This window comes from Leptidea sinapis, chromosome 5 (genome assembly GCF_905404315.1).
Source record: "Leptidea sinapis chromosome 5, ilLepSina1.1, whole genome shotgun sequence".
Taxonomy (NCBI): domain Eukaryota; kingdom Metazoa; phylum Arthropoda; class Insecta; order Lepidoptera; family Pieridae; genus Leptidea; species Leptidea sinapis.
In genome coordinates this window covers 8,318,257-8,339,942 of record NC_066269.1, presented here as the reverse complement: position 1 = coordinate 8,339,942, position 21,686 = coordinate 8,318,257, and the positions used below count along the sequence as shown (strand labels likewise).

General features: G+C 33.1%; 2 protein-coding genes across 3 annotated transcripts in view; one reads left to right on the top strand and one right to left on the bottom strand.

The window, feature by feature from the left end:
• Nucleotides 1-806: 806 nt before the first annotated feature.
• On the top strand, nucleotides 807-6,084 carry LOC126964589 (39S ribosomal protein L33, mitochondrial). Its single transcript, XM_050807790.1, has 3 exons — nucleotides 807-1,056; nucleotides 4,402-4,505; nucleotides 5,914-6,084. Exons 1-3 carry the CDS (start codon nucleotides 1,016-1,018, stop codon nucleotides 5,985-5,987), a joined length of 219 nt encoding a protein of 72 aa, XP_050663747.1. The 5' UTR covers nucleotides 807-1,015; the 3' UTR covers nucleotides 5,988-6,084.
• The window catches only part of LOC126964490 (1-phosphatidylinositol 4,5-bisphosphate phosphodiesterase), a 92,217-nt gene continuing 76,550 nt past the window's right edge, over nucleotides 6,020-21,686 (bottom strand). For both annotated transcript variants that reach the window (XM_050807643.1, XM_050807642.1), the window contains exons 17-22: nucleotides 20,715-20,843; nucleotides 15,814-15,991; nucleotides 14,679-14,882; nucleotides 13,864-14,020; nucleotides 13,293-13,382; nucleotides 6,020-11,593 (exon numbers count right to left, since the gene is read on the bottom strand). In XM_050807643.1, coding sequence (XP_050663600.1) covers nucleotides 11,525-11,593; nucleotides 13,293-13,382; nucleotides 13,864-14,020; nucleotides 14,679-14,882; nucleotides 15,814-15,991; nucleotides 20,715-20,843 — 827 coding nt within the window. In that variant the 3' untranslated portion in view covers nucleotides 6,020-11,524. The remainder of the gene's footprint in view (nucleotides 11,594-13,292; nucleotides 13,383-13,863; nucleotides 14,021-14,678; nucleotides 14,883-15,813; nucleotides 15,992-20,714; nucleotides 20,844-21,686) is intronic.

The window sequence follows — 21,686 nt, the reverse complement described above, 5'->3', positions numbered from 1 at the left end:
ATTGCTTACACTCTCTATGAGTGCACCCCATCTCATATAAATAACGTTAAAGTTAATTTATTAAAAATGTGGCCTCGATGACCCCCCGCTCTATTTCGCTGATAAAGCTTTTGAGCTACCAGCATAGAGGTTATTATGAGGTTTTTATTCGGTATACGCGTATGACACCCGTACCCGACCTATCACGGCCTATATACGTAAAGTGTATTTTCCTCCTCTCAAAAACGAAATAGATAATATCTTTAATAATAAAGAATCTTTAACAATAAGTCGTGAACGTAACTGACGGGCGACAGCAGATATCCTCCCTAACGAACAAACATACCCCGGCATTAGGTAATCACGTAACAACAGAGGAGAGGACAAAGAAGCTAATTGTAAACAATGTAGGGTTTTTTCTTTAAAAAACAGTCAATTTGCTAAAGTTTTAAATCGAAACACTGGGTTGGTTCAGTACTAGAAATAGAATTAACAAAAATAGACAAAAAACAATTCTTCCATCTCATATTGTCATCACTTTTCAAGCCGTTAGCAGAGGTTTATTATTATCACAAAATAGGTCGTTCATAGATAATAGTGCTCTGTGGAATACATTTTCGTACATTACTTAAATGTTCACTTTATATCATGCTTAGAATTTATGATTCATTAAACGAAAACGCCCTCCTACCATACCTATTTGCTATAATTCTCATTATAATCTCAAATATGAATTCTCTCATGAGCCTGCTCTGGCTGCTTGTTAGTGTTATAGTGTTTTGTGCTCTGAATCAGTCAGACTGACAGAGTACAGACTTTATCTCATGTCTGACAGTGACAAACTCAGTGAAAACGATAAGATTCATTATTAAAGTTTGAAATTTCCTTCTATTTAATTTAACATTATCGATCATCAAAATAAACAAATTCAATTAATTCACTCATATTGAAATGATGTATTAACTTGATAAAACCCAACAGGATTTGTGTATTAATTTTAAAATTTTTGCTACACAGTATTGTTTCAGAGACAATAATGTTACTAACCAATGTGCTGTTCAAAAAGGCCAAAAGCAAGTGAGTATAGATATCCGAAGGTTTCTAAGTCTCTAACAGCAATTCAAATTCAAATATTTTTATTCAAAATCACTTATTAAACTTAAAAAACTACCACCCATTCAAAAGAGACTGCCTCAGACCTGAGAAGAATGGGCGCAAGAAACTCAGCGGGCTTTTTTTTAAATATAAAAAACATGGATTACAATGTGCTATCGTACAATAAACATTTATAATTAAAGAGCCTGAGGGTGTACGCTTTATTCCCAGTCCGTGGTGTCATTAAGAAAATCGTTTATGCCATAGTAACCTTAGAAGAACCAGAATCAACCAGATCACGTTAGAAGAGGTGTGTGTTGCAGATCAGATAGTGACAATTCCTTTATTGTAATTTTTACAAATTATTTATCGAAGAAGTTAATTTAAGAGTTTCTTGTGTCGCTTCTCTCTCAGATCGCCATTTGTTTTCGAAGCAGTGGTAGTGTTAGAAATTACTTGGCAAAACACTTCTGCTCTAATGTTCAGTAGTCAAGAGTCTTGGTTACAGATAAGTGCAGGGTTGCATGCTCCTGACAGTTGATAATATTTATGGAGAAGAAAAAGCTACTATCACTAGTGTTCAAACAAAATTAGTCTTTACTTAATATGTCAACCAAAATGAAATAGATTTATATTCTTAGTGCCTAAATCTCCAATGTTAATTCTGTTAATCTTTCTTGTCAATATGAAAATTCCTTACTAATTAACGGAATATAATAATTATTTGAAAAGACCAGATTGTCGGTCTATCTTGTGGGGGGGGTCTGCATCTTCCGGTATCTGCCCCAACGGCCATCTGTCCGTTGAACTATGTGCCCTGCCCACTGCCACTTTGGTTTCGCAATCATTTCGACTATGTCGGTATTTTTGGTTCTCCTACAGATCTCCTCATTTCTGATTCAATCTCAAAAGGAAACTCCTAGCATAGCCCTCTCCATTGCCCTCTGAGGGACCATGAGCTATGTGTCCTATTTGGTGACTATAAATATAATTTGATGTGAATGTATTTGTCACTTGTCACAGCTGTGATTCTGTTTAACAGGATATTTGTCCCAATCTCCTGGGACTCTCTGAGATCTCTGATGTTTATGATACTGACATAAAATTAGGTAAATGAATACATCAATAATTATGTTCACACGGTGAGTGATGCTTTGATAGGCAAAAATAAGATGCCATTGAAGTAGTCCACAAAAGTAAATAAAAACAATATCTTTGTGCAACAAGGCAATTATGTGCTGATGATGAATTGTAAGAATTGGTGGCCCAAGAAGTTATTAAATTAACCCTTTGTTCACAAGTAAAGTAAACTCTGGACCAATACTCCGGATTTAGCTCATTCAAAAACCGTAATATAAGCCTGAACAAATAGGCTGTGCATGAGGCGGTATAGCTAAGCAGGGAATTCTTACACATCATAACACTGCAGACAAAACAAACACCTCTCAATCCTAGGCCTCAGAGATTGTAGATTCTGTAAAAGTGTGAATGAAACCCCATTACACATCCTTTCTGAATGTGGTGGCAATTCTTCAACCACTTGAGATACATCAGCTCACTGCAAACAATATAATAAGATTCAATTCAATCTAGTGGCAATCATAATAGATCATACTACCCTGAACTATATTAAAGCTGCAATAGAATCAACAAGCATAACCATAATATTGAGGTTATATCAAAATAACTTAATATAACAAAGCACAGGTAAAAATACTGTAAACTTTTTTAGGGACAGGAATAACCTGAATTAAATTTATTAGAAGCACTCTCTTGATGTTCGGTACATCAAGTTTTAATTCGGATTTAACACAAGGAGTTACCAGCGGGAGGCTCCTTTGCACAGGATGCCGGCTAGATTATGGGTAACACAACGGCGCCTATTTCTGCCGTGAAGCAGTAATGTGTAAGCATTGGTTTTCGGTCAGCACCATAGCTAGTGAAATTACTGGGCAACGAGACTTAACATCTTATCAAGTAAATGAGCGCAATTGTAGTGCCACTCACCATATTTGTATTTTTCAAGAATCCTCAGGGTCATTGAATTGTAATGGGAAGGGAGTTACAATTACTATCAGCCGAACATCCAGCTCGTCTTGTCCCTTATTGTCATTAAAATTCATACTGTTAAGCAGTGTTCTATGAGATTTCAGTGTTACCCATTGTGGTGGTGGAAATACTTCAGTTCAGTGGTGTGCATTTATGAGTGGTTGTTCAATAGAAATTTGGTTATAAAATAACGGAACCAAATTAAACTGAATTCACTCTAACACTAGTGTTATATTTATAAGGTAAAGTTCAGAAGGTAGAAAGGGGCATACACATCATATAGGCAATGAGGCAGTACCTACCTTGTTATGAACCTAAATAAATATAGCACTAGTGTTAAGGTTAATTTACTACCTACGGTAGGCAGTCTACAGATTGCATATACGAAGCAAGCAGCATTTCATACAAGTAATGTCGTACTGTAGGACTAAAGCTCAACTTCGACTAGTTAGATCTACAGTGTGTACCCTGCTAGAAAACCAATGCACGGCCCTGGAGGTACGCACTGCCTATATGATATGCACGCCCCTGCTGCAGTGTATATTTATTTTTATTTTTCATAAAAAAAAGTGTATATGTATAAGACAGATTTTTTTTCACTAGATTACAGCTATGCAATAAATGCCAGAGAAATCTCTTCTGAATTGTTTTTTTATATACATTGTAATGTGGCCATATACAGTATTCTTAAGTGCTCTGTGCATTATTAGGAATACATTTTATTAACAAATAAAATTTGAAAACAAAATTTTATGAATGATGCGGGACTTGAACCCACAACCTCTGGCGTTCAGTGCCAGTGCTGACTAACCGTTCTAGTGACGTATCGTCACAACGATTACACACGTCGTTGTTTGCTTTGTTCAACTCTCAGATTGTACTTTCATCTACAGGATCTAACTGTAAAAGTTAATAACCTGCTAAACCCCAATATTTGCAATTTTGCATATTAGGAAATTGACTTGAGATGTCGCTCTTGTAAATAGAAACAATTTGTTTTGTTTTTCAACCCTCAGTTCTAGGATACTACACAAATAAAATTTGAGATTTTAAATAAATTATTACCCAGGCACGGAACACCAGAGGTTGTGAATTTGAGTCCCCCATCGTTCATAAAATTTTGTTTTCAAATTTTATTTGTGTATTAATCCTAGAAGTGAGGTTATCACTTTAAAAACATAATAAATTGTTTTGATACTTATAGTCTCTGTAAAATATCAGTATGATTATACAGTTTTTGAATGCCAATTGATTGGTAATGATTATTCTATGTTTCAGACACATTATGGTGCTCATGGAGAGTATGGTATCTGGACATAAATTCAATTATATAAGAGAGAGGCTAGCTGATAAATTGGAGCTCATTCGTTTTGACCCATTCAGTAAGTATAAGGTCTTGAAAAACTAAATACTCTGATGTTATAAAAAAAAATATGTTACTCGACTTAAATTTTGTGAAATATGCTATTTAAACTTACCGAGCTTATTTCAAACACATTCGTTTTGATTTAGGGATATGTTAAATGTATTTTATTTATTTAAAGTTATAATTATACTAGATTATATCCGCGACTTCGTGCGCGTGCAATACATACTTTGGGATGCAATTTTTATTGTTTAATATACTCACTGCAAATAATACACAAGAAACTGCTGTGGTTTATAAATTTTTAAAAGCTACCAATTATAGAATTTTCATTATTTATTTCTTATCAAGTGCCTAAATACAAATTTTCGTTGTATTATTTTCGATACTGACGATCTTTCATACAAAAATCCACCCCCTATTTCAACAACGCCAAGCCTTTTATTCGGGATAATAGGTTGCCCATGTCCTTTCCCAAGCTCTTGTCTATCTCTGTAATAAATTTCATCAAAATTGCTTCAGTGGTTTAGGTGTGAAAGTCTAACAAACAAACTTACATTCACATTTATAATATTAGTAGGGATAGTTTATATATTAGTACTTATTCAAGTTAATTTTTTACCATGTATAACCAAATTGTGAAAGCTTTTGGGCGTTTCAGGACAATACCATGGGTTCCTTCAACAAAAAAACATGTACTAGTAGGTAATAGGCAACTATCTTGTGATTCTTTTGGTGTTTTAGAAGAATATGGGTGGCGGTGATCACTAAATGTCATATGACCAGTAAAACAATGTTGATGAAGTGTTTTGAGCAACCCTTGGAACTTCAAGAAAGCAGCACATTCCCACTCTAATATATAAAAAAACCCCACCAGTTTTGAGTTATCTTGGTATTACATGTGACAAATGTTTCTTTTTCTTAAGAACAAAATTTTTCATGAACAGAATCTTAGATTAAGGATTGGTCTCCGCTGTGCTCCAACTAGATACCGCAGGCGTAGTCGCAAAGTCTGGCAACTAATACTACGCCCAAGTGGGAGTACTTGAGCCAGTATCAAATAATGTGTGATGTTGATGTGCCATATGGTCAGTTAAATTTTGCAATTAATTGACACTAAAATGCCGCAGGTTGCATTGTAAAACTTTGTTAAAATGATACTACAAGAAATAAGAAAGACACTGGGATAACATATCATCAGTAAGTATTTTATTAATTTCAAAGTAAAATAACACGAAGCGCATGTTACAAAATTTGAAAGATGCCACTCACACAAGCATCTAATAGTTGCCGTAATAAAAAAGCTATTGTTGTTAGGTAGTGAGGTATCTAGTTGAAGCGCAGCGGAGACTAATCCTTAATTTAACATGACAGTAATTTTACAGAACAGAATAGGATTTATACTGAGCACAAATTTTTTTCAGTACAACAAGAAAGTCTGTATAAAGAGCGAAAGAAAATAAGAAGTATCAAGTATATGAAGAGCGAAAGAAAATAAGAACTATTAAGAGATTGTAAATAAAATGTAGATAAGATTTCATATAGTTTATTTAAGTCATTGTACTTTAGAAGTAAATAAATGTTTGGAACATAAATTTTATTTTATTTAAAGTCAACATTAGTTTAAATTTTATTTCAATAATCATTTGGCACATACACACAATCATTAGTTCAATTCCTTTCCCCCAAAAATTAATATCTTAAGGTTTATTTCTCTTTTGCTTAACACTCTCAAACAATGCTGATGAATTATGGTGGTGGTCTTTTTGCTAATAATGATATTGATAATAAATGATATTTTATCAAAAAGGAAATAGACATATATATTTGTTAAAGTTATACTATATTTATATTGATAGTGTGTATGTGCCATTTTAAATTTACTTAAATATATACATTAATTTAAAACTGTTTCAACAGATAACTTGCAAATAACATAAACTAGTTTTAGTTTAATGTTCAATAGTCTACACATGTTAATAAATGTTTTAAAAATAATAATATTTAATTTATTACATTAAAATTTAGAATATATGCTTTACATAATTACTGATGTATAATATTTATTGTGAAGTAAAATCTTCACTACAAGCATGAAATTAATTTTATAAATTTTTAAACGAAAATAATATAGAGTTGGTCAGCAATACAGGTACTTATATACAAGTTTGACAATCAAACATTGGTATAACTATAATATAATATAGACAAGAGAAATGATTAGAAAATTGTTAAAATGAATTAGAATATTTTCACAAGAGCTGATAATTTTTCGACCATTATCTAAAAAAGTCCTTTTTTATTGCTTCAAATAGGATCAATTCAAATACAGGGGCTGATTGTGTCGTTACGTAACATAGTCAAGTGATAAGACACCTAGTACCTACTAAATATTCTTGACTTCAAATTCTACCCTTAAAAGGTGCAATTAAATTTTAATTAATGTTTAACATGTGCTTAGTAAAACTATGACAAACACTTCAATAGGTACCTAGGTACTTTTATTTTACAGAAAGGTATGCACGAGTATTCGTTATAATTGTTTTTTAAATTTATTAGGGCTTAAGACACAAGTCCTTTAAAGCCTCGTTATTCATACTATAGGCCAATTGCACAGAGTACATTATAATATACTAAAAGCCAATTGAAATAAATTCATACTTATAAACTGTTTGAATTTTCGAGCAAATCTGTGAACTGTGGAACTTACGAAAAAATTATTTCAAGTTAAACGAATCCCGATGTGAAAAAGACTGTTTGAATAATTCCTACGTGAAATCAGATACTGTTTTCACATGATTGTAATTTATTAAATGAACAGCAAAACATTACAGATATTTTATCGAATTAGTCTCACTTTCGTCCTTTAGTACAAAGTTTAAAAGATTAATATATCATTAATACTACTTAACATTATATTTCATACTAAAAATAAGAAATTACTCTAAATTAATGTTCTCATATGCTATATTGTAATTTCCTACGCGAAATATAATTTACCTATCTGTCTATAGTTATTCCTACCTAATATAGTAAAAAGTACGTATACCACGATTGTCATCAAAATCAACATATTATTTTGAAACGATCTAGTAGATGAAAACAGTTTACTCCAAAACTGCTTATTTCACCAAAAAATATAGTATCTCAACTTGAAGGATTTTTTTACAACTAACATTAAAATTATAACTTACAAGTAGTATTTAACATAGTACTTACTATCAGGATCAAGCTAGATTCAAATTGACTAGAATAGATAGATGTATAGGTATAGGTTCATAAAAAACATATCTAACAATTTATTTAAAGCATTAATTTAATAAAGTTTAAAAAACTTCAAATGTAGGTTGCAATCTGTAATAATATTTTATTGAATTAAGCATATCTAAGTACTTATTTGTAATTAATTATATATAAGGGTCGTGGAGCAGAGTTATTTTCGGTCATTGACCTCATTATCAATAATGGCGCAGGTTATGTTTCTGACTCGTTTGTTATTGTCCCCGACAAACTTAAGTTGGACTGATGGCACGATAGGCAGAGCAGATTAGCTCTAACTCAGTAGGGTTTGAATTCAAATTCAAATATTTTTTATTCAAAATGGTATATAAAATCACTTATTGAAAGTCAAAACTACCACCCATTCCAAAAGGTATGCCTCACACCTGAGAAGAACGGTAGCAACAAACGCAGCGGGCTTCATTTTTTTATATAAAATATGTTTACAATGTAAAATCGTACAATAAAACTTATTATTATTTACCCTGTGGGCACTCGCTCAATTCCCAATCAGTGGTATCATTGAGAAAGTCATTTATGTTATAGTAACCTTTACCACACAAACGTTTTTTAACAATTCTTTTGAATTTCGTAATAGATTTGTTTTGAACATTATCTGGGATCCTGTTGTAAAAGCATATACAACGCCCCACAAAAGACTTACTAACTCGACTTAGCCGAGTAGTAGGCATTATAAGTTTATGTTTGTCCCTGGTGTTAACATTATAGTTATGATAGTTCCTACATAGATACATAACTTTATCAAGAATATTTTGAAATTTAGATTGAGATTTTTTTAGGGCTTATTCAAAAATATTGTGGAATTTGGTGGATCGACATTAGTTAGGTCAATGTCATAATTAACTTTGCCACAGGACCGGTGTAAGTTATGATGAATGTTAAGTTATACGATAATTATAGTTGGTCCTCACTAAATGGTTGAATGATTATGGAATGATGCATACATTCATACAATGTATTTTCATAGTGACACACATTTTGGTAAGGTCCACATTATTAATAACCTTTTCTTCATCAAATAATATTATTGCCATGAAAGATTTCACCTTCATACTACTACGTCGATAATACTAGAAGATTGTCAAGCTTAACTTGGAGTTAAGGATTAAGGATAGCATGGAAATATAACTTTGCAAATGCTTTGCTTTGGTACTTACATAAATACCGAATATTTCCAAAAAAAAAAAAGTTTCTGTGTTGATATTATTTTAACAATTAGTGTACTTAAAAAATATATACAAGAAGTGATTTATATTATTATTAGCGGGTACAATTATAAATGTCTAAATACGTAAATTTAATTAAAAAAAAACGAAAGAATGCTTTACATTGTAAGGCACTCTTACGTTTTTTTTTGTGTAAAGTTTACACAAAATTTTATGTTTAATGTCTAAATACTCAAACTATAACAATAAAAATAAAACTTACTGATGCTTTCCAAATAAGATTTTATCATTAAATTTTACATCATCAACCAGAAAGAAGGTATCATACAAAAGGTTCTATAATATAATATTTCTGGTATTACTTTTTCTTAGATGAAATATTAGACAATTTATAACTAGTCAGGTAGATTTGTTACACTATAAAAAGTAACAATTTCAAATTTTAATAATTATTATGTAAATATGTAAAGGATTGCAATAGTCAAAAGTCAAATATTTTGTTTTGCAAAAATTCCTTACCTATTATTAACAATGTAGGTAGGTACCCATGTGGAAATTGAAACTTTAAAAAGAAAAAATTGTTAGTAGATATAAAATTTTCCAATGTCCACTGCGTTGAACCTAGGAGGCCTGTTTAGTATTTAAATACCTAATTATATTTCCGTAAAAAAACCAAAAACTATAATTATTCAAATTTCGTAATCGTTAAGGGTGACAGAATGTATAAAATATTATCTGACAATATAATATGTAAACTTTACAAATTATTTTTAATTTAGAAATAAATATCAATTTTACAAACTACACGCAGAAATCAATTTTCTTCTAAAAGAGCCTATTTATAAAAAAATTAAGACTGTCGCATAATTTGTATGTAACTGTTAATTGACCAGTGTCATAATATGTCAATAGAATACATTACATACATCACTTGAGAGAAATGCGATTCCAATACTAAGGTACATTGAGGCCCTCGACTTCGTCCCGTGTGTACAAAATGCACCCTCGTTAGGAATCGCTAACGCCCTCCCCTTGGTGTACAACGAACTAGATATGCCTATTGCTGCCGGAAAACAGCAGTGATGTTCTGTACTGTTGTACATGAGAAATTTCATCTCCAGTGTCATGGTAAAGGGCCCAGTATAATGTTATTAGGGTTGTTATTGTCATTTGGTCAGATGGTGGACAAAACAGGTAGACATTGTACAGAACTAGTGTTCTGTCACTAACTTAAATATTATATAAAATAACGAAATACATATTAATAAAGTATAATTATTTTTAACACAACAATACCAAACAACAGTAAACAATTTATCTATCTGTTTACTTAGTTTTAGGGAGTTCCTGACTCAAATTTCATGTTTATATTGAACGTGACTGAAAGAGGTAAATAAGTACTCGGTGTGTTTACCTGACCTCTACCCTACTCGGGAGGTCGAACATGGTGAATAGTGTATTATTATTAGTATTACTAATTATTTACTAATTACTTCAGTCAGCTTTGGGTGACTTCTTAAAGTTGGACGCTTTGCCTAGGGTATAGAAGGTAAGGAGAATCATCTGTGTAAGTGTCCGTAAATCTTAAAAGAAGCGCCAAATATAAAATAATACTAATCACTTTAGCTGCACGTTTACCTATAATAATTCTTTAAGTTTATATTTACTACATTATTTTGTACAACGTAAGTTGTTGAAATTTTCAATAATTAACTACTTTAGTGGACAATAATATTAATTTTTTTAACTCGGCATACTTCAATTCGTTTACAATAATTGCCACAATCACCATGCTTCATACCAAAGAGAATATAATCACTACGTTTTATTTCATACCATATCCTGTGCCTACACCAGCGCCATTGTGGAAGCTTTTTGAACTGTTATGTACAGCATAAGCTCGATACTTTTTCAACTTTTCTCGCATATGAGATGATTCTCCTTGCCTCTACTCTCCTAGCCTTGGGCAATGAATTCATCTGAGTTATAATTTAAGTCTAAGACACTAGACAAAACGTAAATATAATTATTGGGTATTTTGTCAACAACCAAACGATATTAACTATGTTTATTATTCGTCCAGTGATACAAATGACACAAAATGGCGTCGGTATATCTATTTCAGCCACGCTCTTTATTATTCTTGTTGAGTAATGCTTTCATTTTAAATCAGGAATCAACAATCTTAACTACCGTGACATTTATACCTATAAATTGGCGGGAAATTCGAATAAAGTAGATTGAATTTTGCTGTTAATTACATGTTATGCAGATAATAATTAATGTATCATCCATTCTTAATTAATACCTAGACACAAATTTTTTAATATTAGCATTTCCTGGGTACTGTTACAAAAGAGTGCTAAATACGGCGTATTTCAAATACGAACCACAGATTAACTACAACTACCACAGATTAATCAGATAATAATTGCTATAAAATATAGTCTGTGTAAACAGGTGCACATACACTTGAATCCACTTGTCCCTTGCAGTTTATATCCCCGTCTTAGTGCAGATTTGCCTGTCAAATGATTTGCTCTATGAGTCGAGCAATGTCGGGGTATTTTCATGCGAAGAACTCCGCCTTACTCGCCATATCGAACTCAGACTCCTCCATCTTGTACAGCTCGATCAGCTGCAAATATCATTGTTATTTGTACTCGTTATTATTAATGATATTTTGTTTAAAATGAAACAATGCTTATTATAATGCTAAGGCGTAATCGGTCTGCGATAAAATATCTGACCCCGTTTCACGAGTCGAGTATGATAGGGACAAACAGCTTTGACCGGTAAAACTAAAATTAAATTCGGTTTATAAATTTAAAGGAAGAGAAGTTTTTTATACTTCTTTAGGCGCGTTATAGAAAAATGATGAGAGTGGTATTTTAAGATGCGCGCGCATCATTGTAACACAAAAGTAACAGGTTGAAGTTGGTTCCTTAAATTTTCTCACGTTTGCGACATTCGTTAATTTTTTTTGGTTTCTTCGTCCAATATTAAGATAGGCAAAGCCGTACCTATTCGTTATTTAATAATTAATTGTCAAAGCCATCGTTGCAAGATTTTTACAATATTGTTGTAATGTCGCAAACGTCAGACTGAGAACTTTTATTTATTATTTTTTACAAAGTACTTGTCTTAAATGAACAAATACACTTGGAGATTTTCAGAAAATATTACTGAGCAATTTGAAAAAATTAATTAAACCATTAAATTATAATGTTTAAAAAAATTCTGCCGGAAGTAACGTTAGTACTTCCGGTTCCGGTTAATATTCTGAGTTACCCCCAAGTCACGCCCAAAGAAGTTTTACTTTAATAAATAATTTAAAGGACTTTTGCTTTGTTAGGCCAAAGAAGTATAACTTCTTGCGTGCATACATAAGTACACACACACTTTTTCATCTGTCTGGCAATCGTCTGAACATTGTTAGGATTTTGGAAGGTTACTTTCCTCTGGTAGGTAATCAGTAACGGGACAAAATTTAATGACAGACGCACGCTTAGAGAACACTTCTTATTTAAAAAAAAATTGTACTGAAGGCATAAGAATTGCCCACAAGCTGCATTTAGGATGCGATCCCAAACTATATTTACAATAATCAATAAACAACAACCCGAATAAAACCTAGCCGTTTAAATTGAATAGTGGCAGCTCAAATAATAATAATAATAAATCTTTATTTGTTGCAAAAAGAAAATACAATTTGGCTTAAAATTACCCTCGACTCCCAAACTAGGACAGTCCGTGACATGGGGGTCAATCTCTCCCCAGTTGTGCAATGTAAACAAACATCAACATATTTTAAGGTGACTAACAATGGTGGTTATACAACTAATGATGACAACAGTAACTATTTATTTATTTATTATATACGGGCCAAACCTTTTTACAATATTAAAAACACTAAACTTACACAATATTTACTTAACTAATAAATAATAATATTTAACTAACTAATCAACACATCTTACTTTCTAATTATAAATAAACATGGTTTTAGTGTGTCTTGCCACAGATAGTAAACTAGTAGTATATAAATTAATCCAGTTTATCTGGTTTTTAGTAGCTTCGCTGAGCCTAAAAATAGGAGAGTGAGATGATACACACCTTTTTTCAACAATTGAGTAGAAAAGTAAGTGTCATTCTCTCTCAAGATTCTACTAGGAACAGAAAAATATATATAAACTATAATATAATTATAATTTAGGGTGTGTGTTGTGTGTGTGTGCGTATGTGTGTGTATGTTAATGTGTGTGTGTGTGTGTGTGTTGAAAGATAAAAAATACTCGCGAGATATAAGTGTTTCGCGTGAATCTGTCCACACTCACATTATCGATATCCTTGGACAACTCTTCCACCTGCTTGTCGTGCGTTACTTTTAGCTTCTCCTTCTCGCGGTTTTGTTTTATCGTCTGCGTCTGAAATGTACATGAAGGCGTTAATATCTTTGGTGATTCTCTTTCCACAATCCACAGTAAAAATTATCCCTAATCAGGTGGACCCAAAATAAAGGATTTCGCGTGAAGGGTTTGCAAATCTTACGCCTCTGCGAAAATTCTAGTGATCAGGAAGTTGACTAAGCCTGATGTATTGCAGAGTTTAAAGATCTATTTTTAAGGGCAAACAGCTTCCATAAAAGTGACAATACAATCTGAGTGATAATGTATCATAAAAGGACCTACGGTGCAGGGTGCCATACGACGCCAATCACATAGCAATACGACCATCATGGTGAGATTAGAGTTATTTCATTTGTCCCTCACCCTTGGAACCTACACAATAGTAGTCCATCACGATTTTACGTCAGAAATATTTATGCTGGTTTGCAGGACCCGCCTTTGTAGTAAAAATACTACTACTCTTTCACGCAAATTCTAACATTTTTGTATCATCGTATACCTTCTTTTCATCCATAAACTTTTTGATATTATTCTGCTTCTTCTCCCTCAGTCTCCTGTCTTTCTCCTGTTTAGTCTTCAGCGTCTTATCGTTGGCAACCTCTTTGCTGGTCTCCACGCTTATCTTAGCTTGACGCGTGTTCAGTTCTTTTAATTCTCTGTAACAGAATAATTTCTATTTAGGAATTCCATGTTTTATCTCTACTTCTATCGACTTTGATTTAGTTTTATATGGTGTCTACAAATGTTTCCAAAAAAGGCCAAGTGCGAGTCGGACTTGCCCATGAAGGGTTCCGTAGCAGCAAGTAACATAATATAAAAGTTATATAGAATGGAAAATGATATTAAATTATTTTAATAGAAAAGGCAAAAAATCTTTGCTCAAAATCATACAGTGCAAATGAGCTCTCATCATTTATACGTATTAAAAAATACTTTTGTGAAGACCTATCCATAGATTTGAGTTTCAGTTCTAAGATTTTATGTTTTACGCACCCCCAAAATTTATTGTTTTTTATTTTTGTGTGAAAATCTTAATGCGGTTCACAGAATACATCTACTTACCAAGTTTTAACAGTATAGTTTTTATAGTTTTGGAAAAAAGTGGCCGTGACATACAGGGACAGACAGACAGACATGACGAATGTATAAGGGTTCCGTTTTTTTACATTTGGCTACGGAACCCTAAAAAAAAAGCCTGTTCGGCAGTTTATATCTTATTTTTCACAAAGATTTAAATATCTTTTGTTAAGAACCTTTTAGTTATGTCGAAAACGTTATTTTGAGGAAAAGTACTCCTCATATCTCCTTAGGTACCTCTCATGCTTGGCCTCGAGCTGCTTCATCTGCGCTAGCTGGGTCTGTTCCATCATCTTCTTGAGCAGTTCGCGCTGGTCATCCAGGCGAGTACGTGCTGAAGCGCACTCCTCGCGGCGGTGCCTGCCCACCAGCTCGCTCCACGCTGCAGACTGTTCCGTCACAAGTGAACGGAACGATGCGTCAGTACTTAGCTGTTCTTTACTGTAATCAAACGTAATTTATAGACTGCAGAAATAATTTGAATTATCTGAGTCATACATAGTTCACCTAACAGTATGGCCATTAAAACTCATGATTTTTAATTTCTAGTATTTTGCGACATTCTACAATTTCCTTGGATAATATGGAATGTGGTAGGTAGAATGTGAAGGAGTCGTTTGTCACTGTCAACATAAAATGGTGGGTATCAGCTGCATGTTTATTTATCGATAAAATATATCGAAATATTTTAAATAGTTTTGGATTCTTAATGACCTTATTTACCAGGCTTATTTGTACAGGATACCGGGTATATAGATATCACAGCGGTTCCTTTCTGCCGTCAAGCAACTGCTTATAATCATATCATAATTTACCATCAGGATAACGAGATGCTCGTCTCGACAATTCTCCTCATTAAAAAAAAACTAAAACTTTTCCCAGGGATCTTTCCAGAAACGAAAATATGTGACGTTTCAAACGAAAATCTTTATGAAATGCATTGAACTTCCTTGGCCTTATTATTACTGTAATAAGATTTAATCACATAACATAAATTACTAAAATTATGTATTTATGCAAATAACATATAGGACATTGAAAGATTTTAATCTAGTTACAACACAGAATCAAGCAGCTATTGTGTTCAGCTGAAAGATAAAAATAAATCACATATTACATACTTTTATTTCATCTTTAGTTCTCTACCAATGATGAAACTTAATCATCACGGCATATAGGAACGCAATCATTCGTAAGATACAGTCACTATAGATCTATGTTCTTAAGCAATTGACTTAATAGATTGTACAACCACGGGAATGCAACAAATAGCACTACGAATTCTAAAACAGACTAAATCAGTTTAAATCAGTACGGAATTCACCTCATACATATTCAATACCCTGCACAATTCATCATTTGTGGCACTTACTTTTTCCCTTTAATCATCTTCTCAAGCGCTGCACACTGTTGCTTCTGCAGAACCATTTTCTCCTTGGCGTGTCTCTTCCTCATCGCTTCCACATCCTTCATCTGCTTCTTGCCAGTCTTCAGGAAGTTCTTGTCTTGCCGCAGCGATTCCACCGTGATCGGCTCAAAGACTAACGGCTCTAAATATTAAGAAATTGAAATTATAATTTACGCTCAAATAGAATTAAATTTATCTTCTCAATAATAATTGGCAGACCTTTGTAGTTTTACACGAATACGTTTGTCAGGTTTCTTAAAAGTAGATACATATTTTTTTGTTATAAATACATAATTTTATTTGATTTTTAACTACAAAATAACGCATACTAGAAGGTATATCCAAGAATACTGGTAGAATTTTCGCGTTGGACAGCAGGATGAACCGGTGGTGATTATATCAACGACTACGAGTACATCAGGCGAACGCAAAGTTGTAACCAATTCGAACACGGTGAAAGATACCAATGACATTATAAAACTGTACATTTCGAAAGCAAACGCTCGTAAATCTATAAAAGTAACAATTTACGTAGTGTGATAATTTCATATCAGATATTTTAAGATTTGCAAGTCGCGCTTGCACTGACAGAATTCGCATAAAATATTAAACAAGCAAACTAAGTACCTTTAATATTTAATAGGTATATCATATGATAAAAAATTGAACCCGAGTGGCAAAATTACCTTCTCTGTTAAGTTTAAGGACCGAATTCCAGAACATGACTATGAACGTATTTTTTTGTATGGAATAGGAGGACAATCGAGAGTACGGGTCACCTGTTGTTAAGTGATCACCGCCGCCCACAATCTCTTGCAACACCAGAGAATCACAGGAGCGTTGCCGGCCTTTACACCTTGTACGCGCTTTTGAAGTTACCCATGTCGTATCGTCCCGGAAACACCGCACAAGGACACTGTGTTGCTTTGACTAGACTTCAACAGAACAATTGATTAATGAATGCATCATTAGAATTAAAACTTCTTAGTAACAATTAACTATAATTATTAATGTCTGTTAAAACTGATAGGTATTGTCATTTTGGTGTGTACTTTACATCCTTTTATTTCCCGATGGATCGTACTAACTTGCTTCTGTTGGCGAAGTTTGCGAAACTCGCAACTGTTCTAGGCGAGGAGATCACCTTTCATTATCAAATGAGCCCATTCTTGTATGATGATGGCTCAATTAAGTAGTTACTTAATCATTCAAATATGCAGTAATAACATTCTTTTGTAATACTTTATACATAAGTATTTATCCCTACTCTATGGTATGGTAAAGGCATGCGTGTACATTTTTAGAACCTTCTAGCATGCCTTTCTACTTTTTTTTATGGAAAAAGAGGACAAACGAGCGTACGGCTCCCCTGGTGCTAAGTTATCACCGCCGCCGATATTTTATGCAACACCAGAGGTATTACAGGAGCTACTGTCGGCCTTTCCGAAAAGTGTAGGTACGCGTTTTTGAAGGTACCCACGTGGGGGACGGTAGTCCTGGAAATACTGCACAAATAAGATCATTTCACAGCTTGGTTGTACGTGGAAGAATTGTAAGTGTAGACGAATGCCACACATCCACATGGTGGGCAGATATCAAACAGGTGAAACAGCTCTTCGGAACACTCCCCGTGATAAATGCGGTTGAATCGAAGACAAGCAGCTCTGTGTTGCACGCGGTTAAGTTGATACTGGGGTGCTCCAGACCAGAGATGACAGCAATACCTACTCCATATTATGTGGACGGACCTGCGCTTTGAGAGCGCTTAAACGTCTTTTAATATTGTTCCAATATATTTCCTGGACTTATGCTAAACAACAAATATAATTACCGTAATGGCTTTGTTTATTTTGTTTAATTAAATACAAAATAATAATAAACTATTACGAACAATAATTAAAAGTTAATACCATAACTGCTAGAAACTAGTAACTGAGTATTAACCTCTTTTTAAAAAGTATTCTAAATAAAATACCAAATTGTGTTTAAGTTCATCGCGTTCATTGCTCAGAATAATAATCGCAGTACGTATATATAAAAAAGCACTATATTTCACCCAAATTTTCCATTTTTCCATCAGTTGTTAATATTTTCTTTACATTAATCCCATTATTCATAATGTTCCGCTAACTTAAAACAGCCGCTAAGGAGCGTTTTTTCTCATTCTGACTTAGGTCAATAAAAGAAGACAGAGTGAGAATTAGGAATTCCTTACGTTAGTAGACTATTTTGAATAAGGGGGTAAATCTTTGAATTCAGATTAATAGATATCATATTTGTGCAGGCCCAAGTTACGTGCTTATGAAATTAAATATATACTATTTCATAAGTAATATCGATTTAAATTATAATAGTCATTGTATACACGTTTATTGCTAACCATCTGTTACACAATTTATGTTTAATATGATAAATATTAAGTAATAAAATCAGACCTTTACTTTTCCAATTCATGACGAGGAATCACAATATCACGCACACATTTTGAATGTAACAAACGCTTATGTAGCGCGAATGTCTGGACTTCATTGAGCTATTTTGCGGCTAAATATTATCTGTTGCGAGATTCGTTCTTTATTACGTGGTGTGGGTTATAAGATATAGCGGGACATTATAAAAAGTTACATCATTGAAAATATTGAATAGAAGACTGAATATTTTTATTTAAAATAGGGTTTTTAATCACTTATTGAACGTCATAATCTATCACCCATTCGATGTTTTTTTTTAATATAATTTCGTTACAATAAAATAAACTCATTAAATAGCCTAGGGGCAGACGTTCGATTCGTGGCGTGGTTTCATTAAGAAAATATTTTATGTTATAGTAAGATGTACCTAAATATAGATAAAAATATATATAGAATGAAAAATACAAGTAAAATTGTAGTGGAAACATTTGTGTTTATGAACGTATGAATTTTTCCTACTATGTACTACTACGAAATAAAATAAAATGCTAAGAGATTAACGAATGTACTACTACGAAAAAATTTAGGTAGTTTATAATAAAAATCAGTTAATATCTGCGACTGCTACTTATTTATAAATTATCAATTGTGTACAGCTTCTGCAGTGCATTTACGCATGAGTTGGCAGTACTTAAATAACGAGCTATAGATTTATTAGAATATTTTAAGATCATTTTTGTTCTTTACGTAATCCTCTTTACTTATGAAATAGATGCAGTAGTTTTCGAAATAAAAAAATAAATACGGCTTATGCAAGAAGCCCATATTCTATAACTATTTTTAATAGAGCCTTGGGAGGATAATTTTCAAAAATATTTTTTTGTTAAAATAATTATTAATTTTAAGTCTATCACTTGTACCACACGATCCATCTTAAAATATCACACAGGTCCGCGATCTCGGCGCGCTTTAACGTAAATTACTGCTTTATTTGAGGGATCTGTGTTTAATACAGAGGAACCCGCTTCAAGTCTAGCTGCAGTGTGATGACGATATAACCTTGCTGTGAAGGTTTGCAACGAGATGATTTGAGCACCCTTTGTTTGAGAGTCGCTCACATAATTTATATATTATTATATCTTTCAAATCTTTGTCGATGTTAGTAAAAATAGATCTGAGACATACTCAGATTCATTTGTGTGCTATATGAAATTAGATTACTTTCGTGAAAATCCCATCACTACTACAGAACTGCTACAGAAGCTGCAGGGCTTGGCTTGCTAATTGTTTTTTTTTTAATTGATTTATATTTAGCGGATTTACAAGCTTTTTTATTTTTAAGAAAGAAAAATAATTCACGAAAGGAATTATGTTTATTGTTCACGGGGCAGGCTTTGTAATGCTTGCTTAAATGTCGATTGACTGATCGTTCCAAAATTTGACGGTCTTTTTTGGTTGTTTTTAGTTTTTTTTATGTGGTTTATTCTCTATGTAATATTGAAGTAATACTTTCAATTATTTTTAATCTGCGTAGGCTATAATGGTTATAAAATTTTTGCTCTTATGATGCCTTGAGCACATGACTTGACATGTTTTGATTTTTTTTTTCAACGACGTGTTGATTGATTTATTGACGCGTTATAAAGTTTAACTTTTGAAAGAATACAATTGGGACCACGGCTTCGGAAATAAATGGCGCTGTATTTGATGGAGAAGATGTAATTTATATTTTATTTTATACTCTATAGTTTTATTTATGATAAATTATTCTTTTAATTATTTTTACTATATTCATAATTCTATTAGTTTTTTTTATTTACTGTTTTTCTTGAGTATGTTAGAAAAGAGCGTTCATCGAGAGTTTTTCCCTCATTTTTCAAATATTGCAGCTGTAAATGTATGGTATTCTGATCAATTTAGCTTAATTAACCCTAGTTGATTGATTTTTGACCTTGAGGATAACTTAGGCATGTCAAATCCTTAGTGTTTCTTTTTTATAACCGTTTTAATGCATGGTAGAAAGATTCGTATTTTGAATGTAAATATCTCATTATTATGTATTCCATTTTATTATTTACTCACTTCTAATAATAATTGAGTGGGATGCTCCTTTGAACAGTATGCCGGCTAGATAGTAATCGTACCACAACGACTCCTATTTCTGCTGTGAAGCAGTAATTTGTAAGCATTATTGTGTTTCGCCGTAGCTAGTGAAATTACTGGGCAAATGAGACTTGACATCTTATGTCTCAAGGTGACGAACGCAGTTGTAGAGCCGCTCAGAATATTTGGGGTTTTCAAGAATCCTGAGCGGCACTGCATTGTAATGGACATAGTCCCTAATATCATAAAAAAAATTGAGTCCTCCAGATACGAAGTACTTCGACCAGTGAGCGCATGTTGTGATTAAGTAACCCATAACTGTTATATGATTATGAATACAATGTGGGTTACCTTCTTTTTTCTCCTCGACCTGCTTCTTCTCCGGCCCGCTCTCTTCTATCCCCATGGCCTTCATGTTGTCTGTCCGTTCCTTGGCCGCGCCCATGAACGCTCTGGGGTCCGACAGTGCCGCCATGAAGTCTACAACAAGTCACATAATATAAAAAAGCGGCCAATTGCGAGTCGGACTCGCCCATGAAGGGTTCCGTAGCAGCAAGCATATAAAATAAATGTTCTTGTATGTAGTTCGTGTAGTTGTGTGTAGTTCGTTCTTACTTTGATCGACGTTGTAATTATAGTTAAGTAGTTAGTTAAAAAAATTAAGTTATTGATAAGTAAACATTATAATTATTTTATATTTGAGTTGATTCAATGAAACCTAAATTGCGGTTAACGATTTCTGACGTATTAAAGGAAACTACTAACTAGATCTCGTTCAAATCAATTATCGATGGAAGTTTACATCCTCTATTTTTTTAGTTTTGTTATTCTCTTCTTTTAGAAGTTACAGGGGGGGGGGGGAATACAATATCATTTTTGAAGACCTATACATAGATACCCCCAAAATTTATTGTTTTGTTTTCAAACAGTTTTGTTCACAGAATACATCTACTTACCAAGTATCAACAGTTTAGTTCTTATAAGTTCGGAAAAAAGTAGCTGTGACATACGGACGGACTGACAGACATACAGACATGATGAATCCATAAGGGTTCCGTTTTTTGCCATTTGACTACGGAACCCCAAAAACTCTTATTTTATATCAAAGACCAGCATGGGTCAGCAGCAAGGACGCACTTTTTTGAACGTGGTATCAATCCAGGGTATCATAGAAGCCCTTATAGCTACTGTGAATCGAAAGGTAGAGGACAGTACATCCGCATCCTAACAGATAGGAAATCAGTAATACAAGCTCACAATCATATCATCGTTTCCTAGTGGTGTGGTGTGATAACAGCAACTACGTACTCATAACATTTTCAT

Excerpts from the sequence above, each read along its gene's own strand:
- LOC126964589 (XM_050807790.1), top strand. The coding sequence starts at position 1,016 with ATGTTACTAACCAATGTGCTGTTCAAAAAGGCCAAAAGCAA. Across the intron at positions 1,057-4,401 it reads TTCAAAAAGGCCAAAAGCAA|ACACATTATGGTGCTCATGG; the intron begins GTGAGTATAGAT and ends TCTATGTTTCAG. Across the intron at positions 4,506-5,913 it reads CATTCGTTTTGACCCATTCA|TACAACAAGAAAGTCTGTAT; the intron begins GTAAGTATAAGG and ends AATTTTTTTCAG.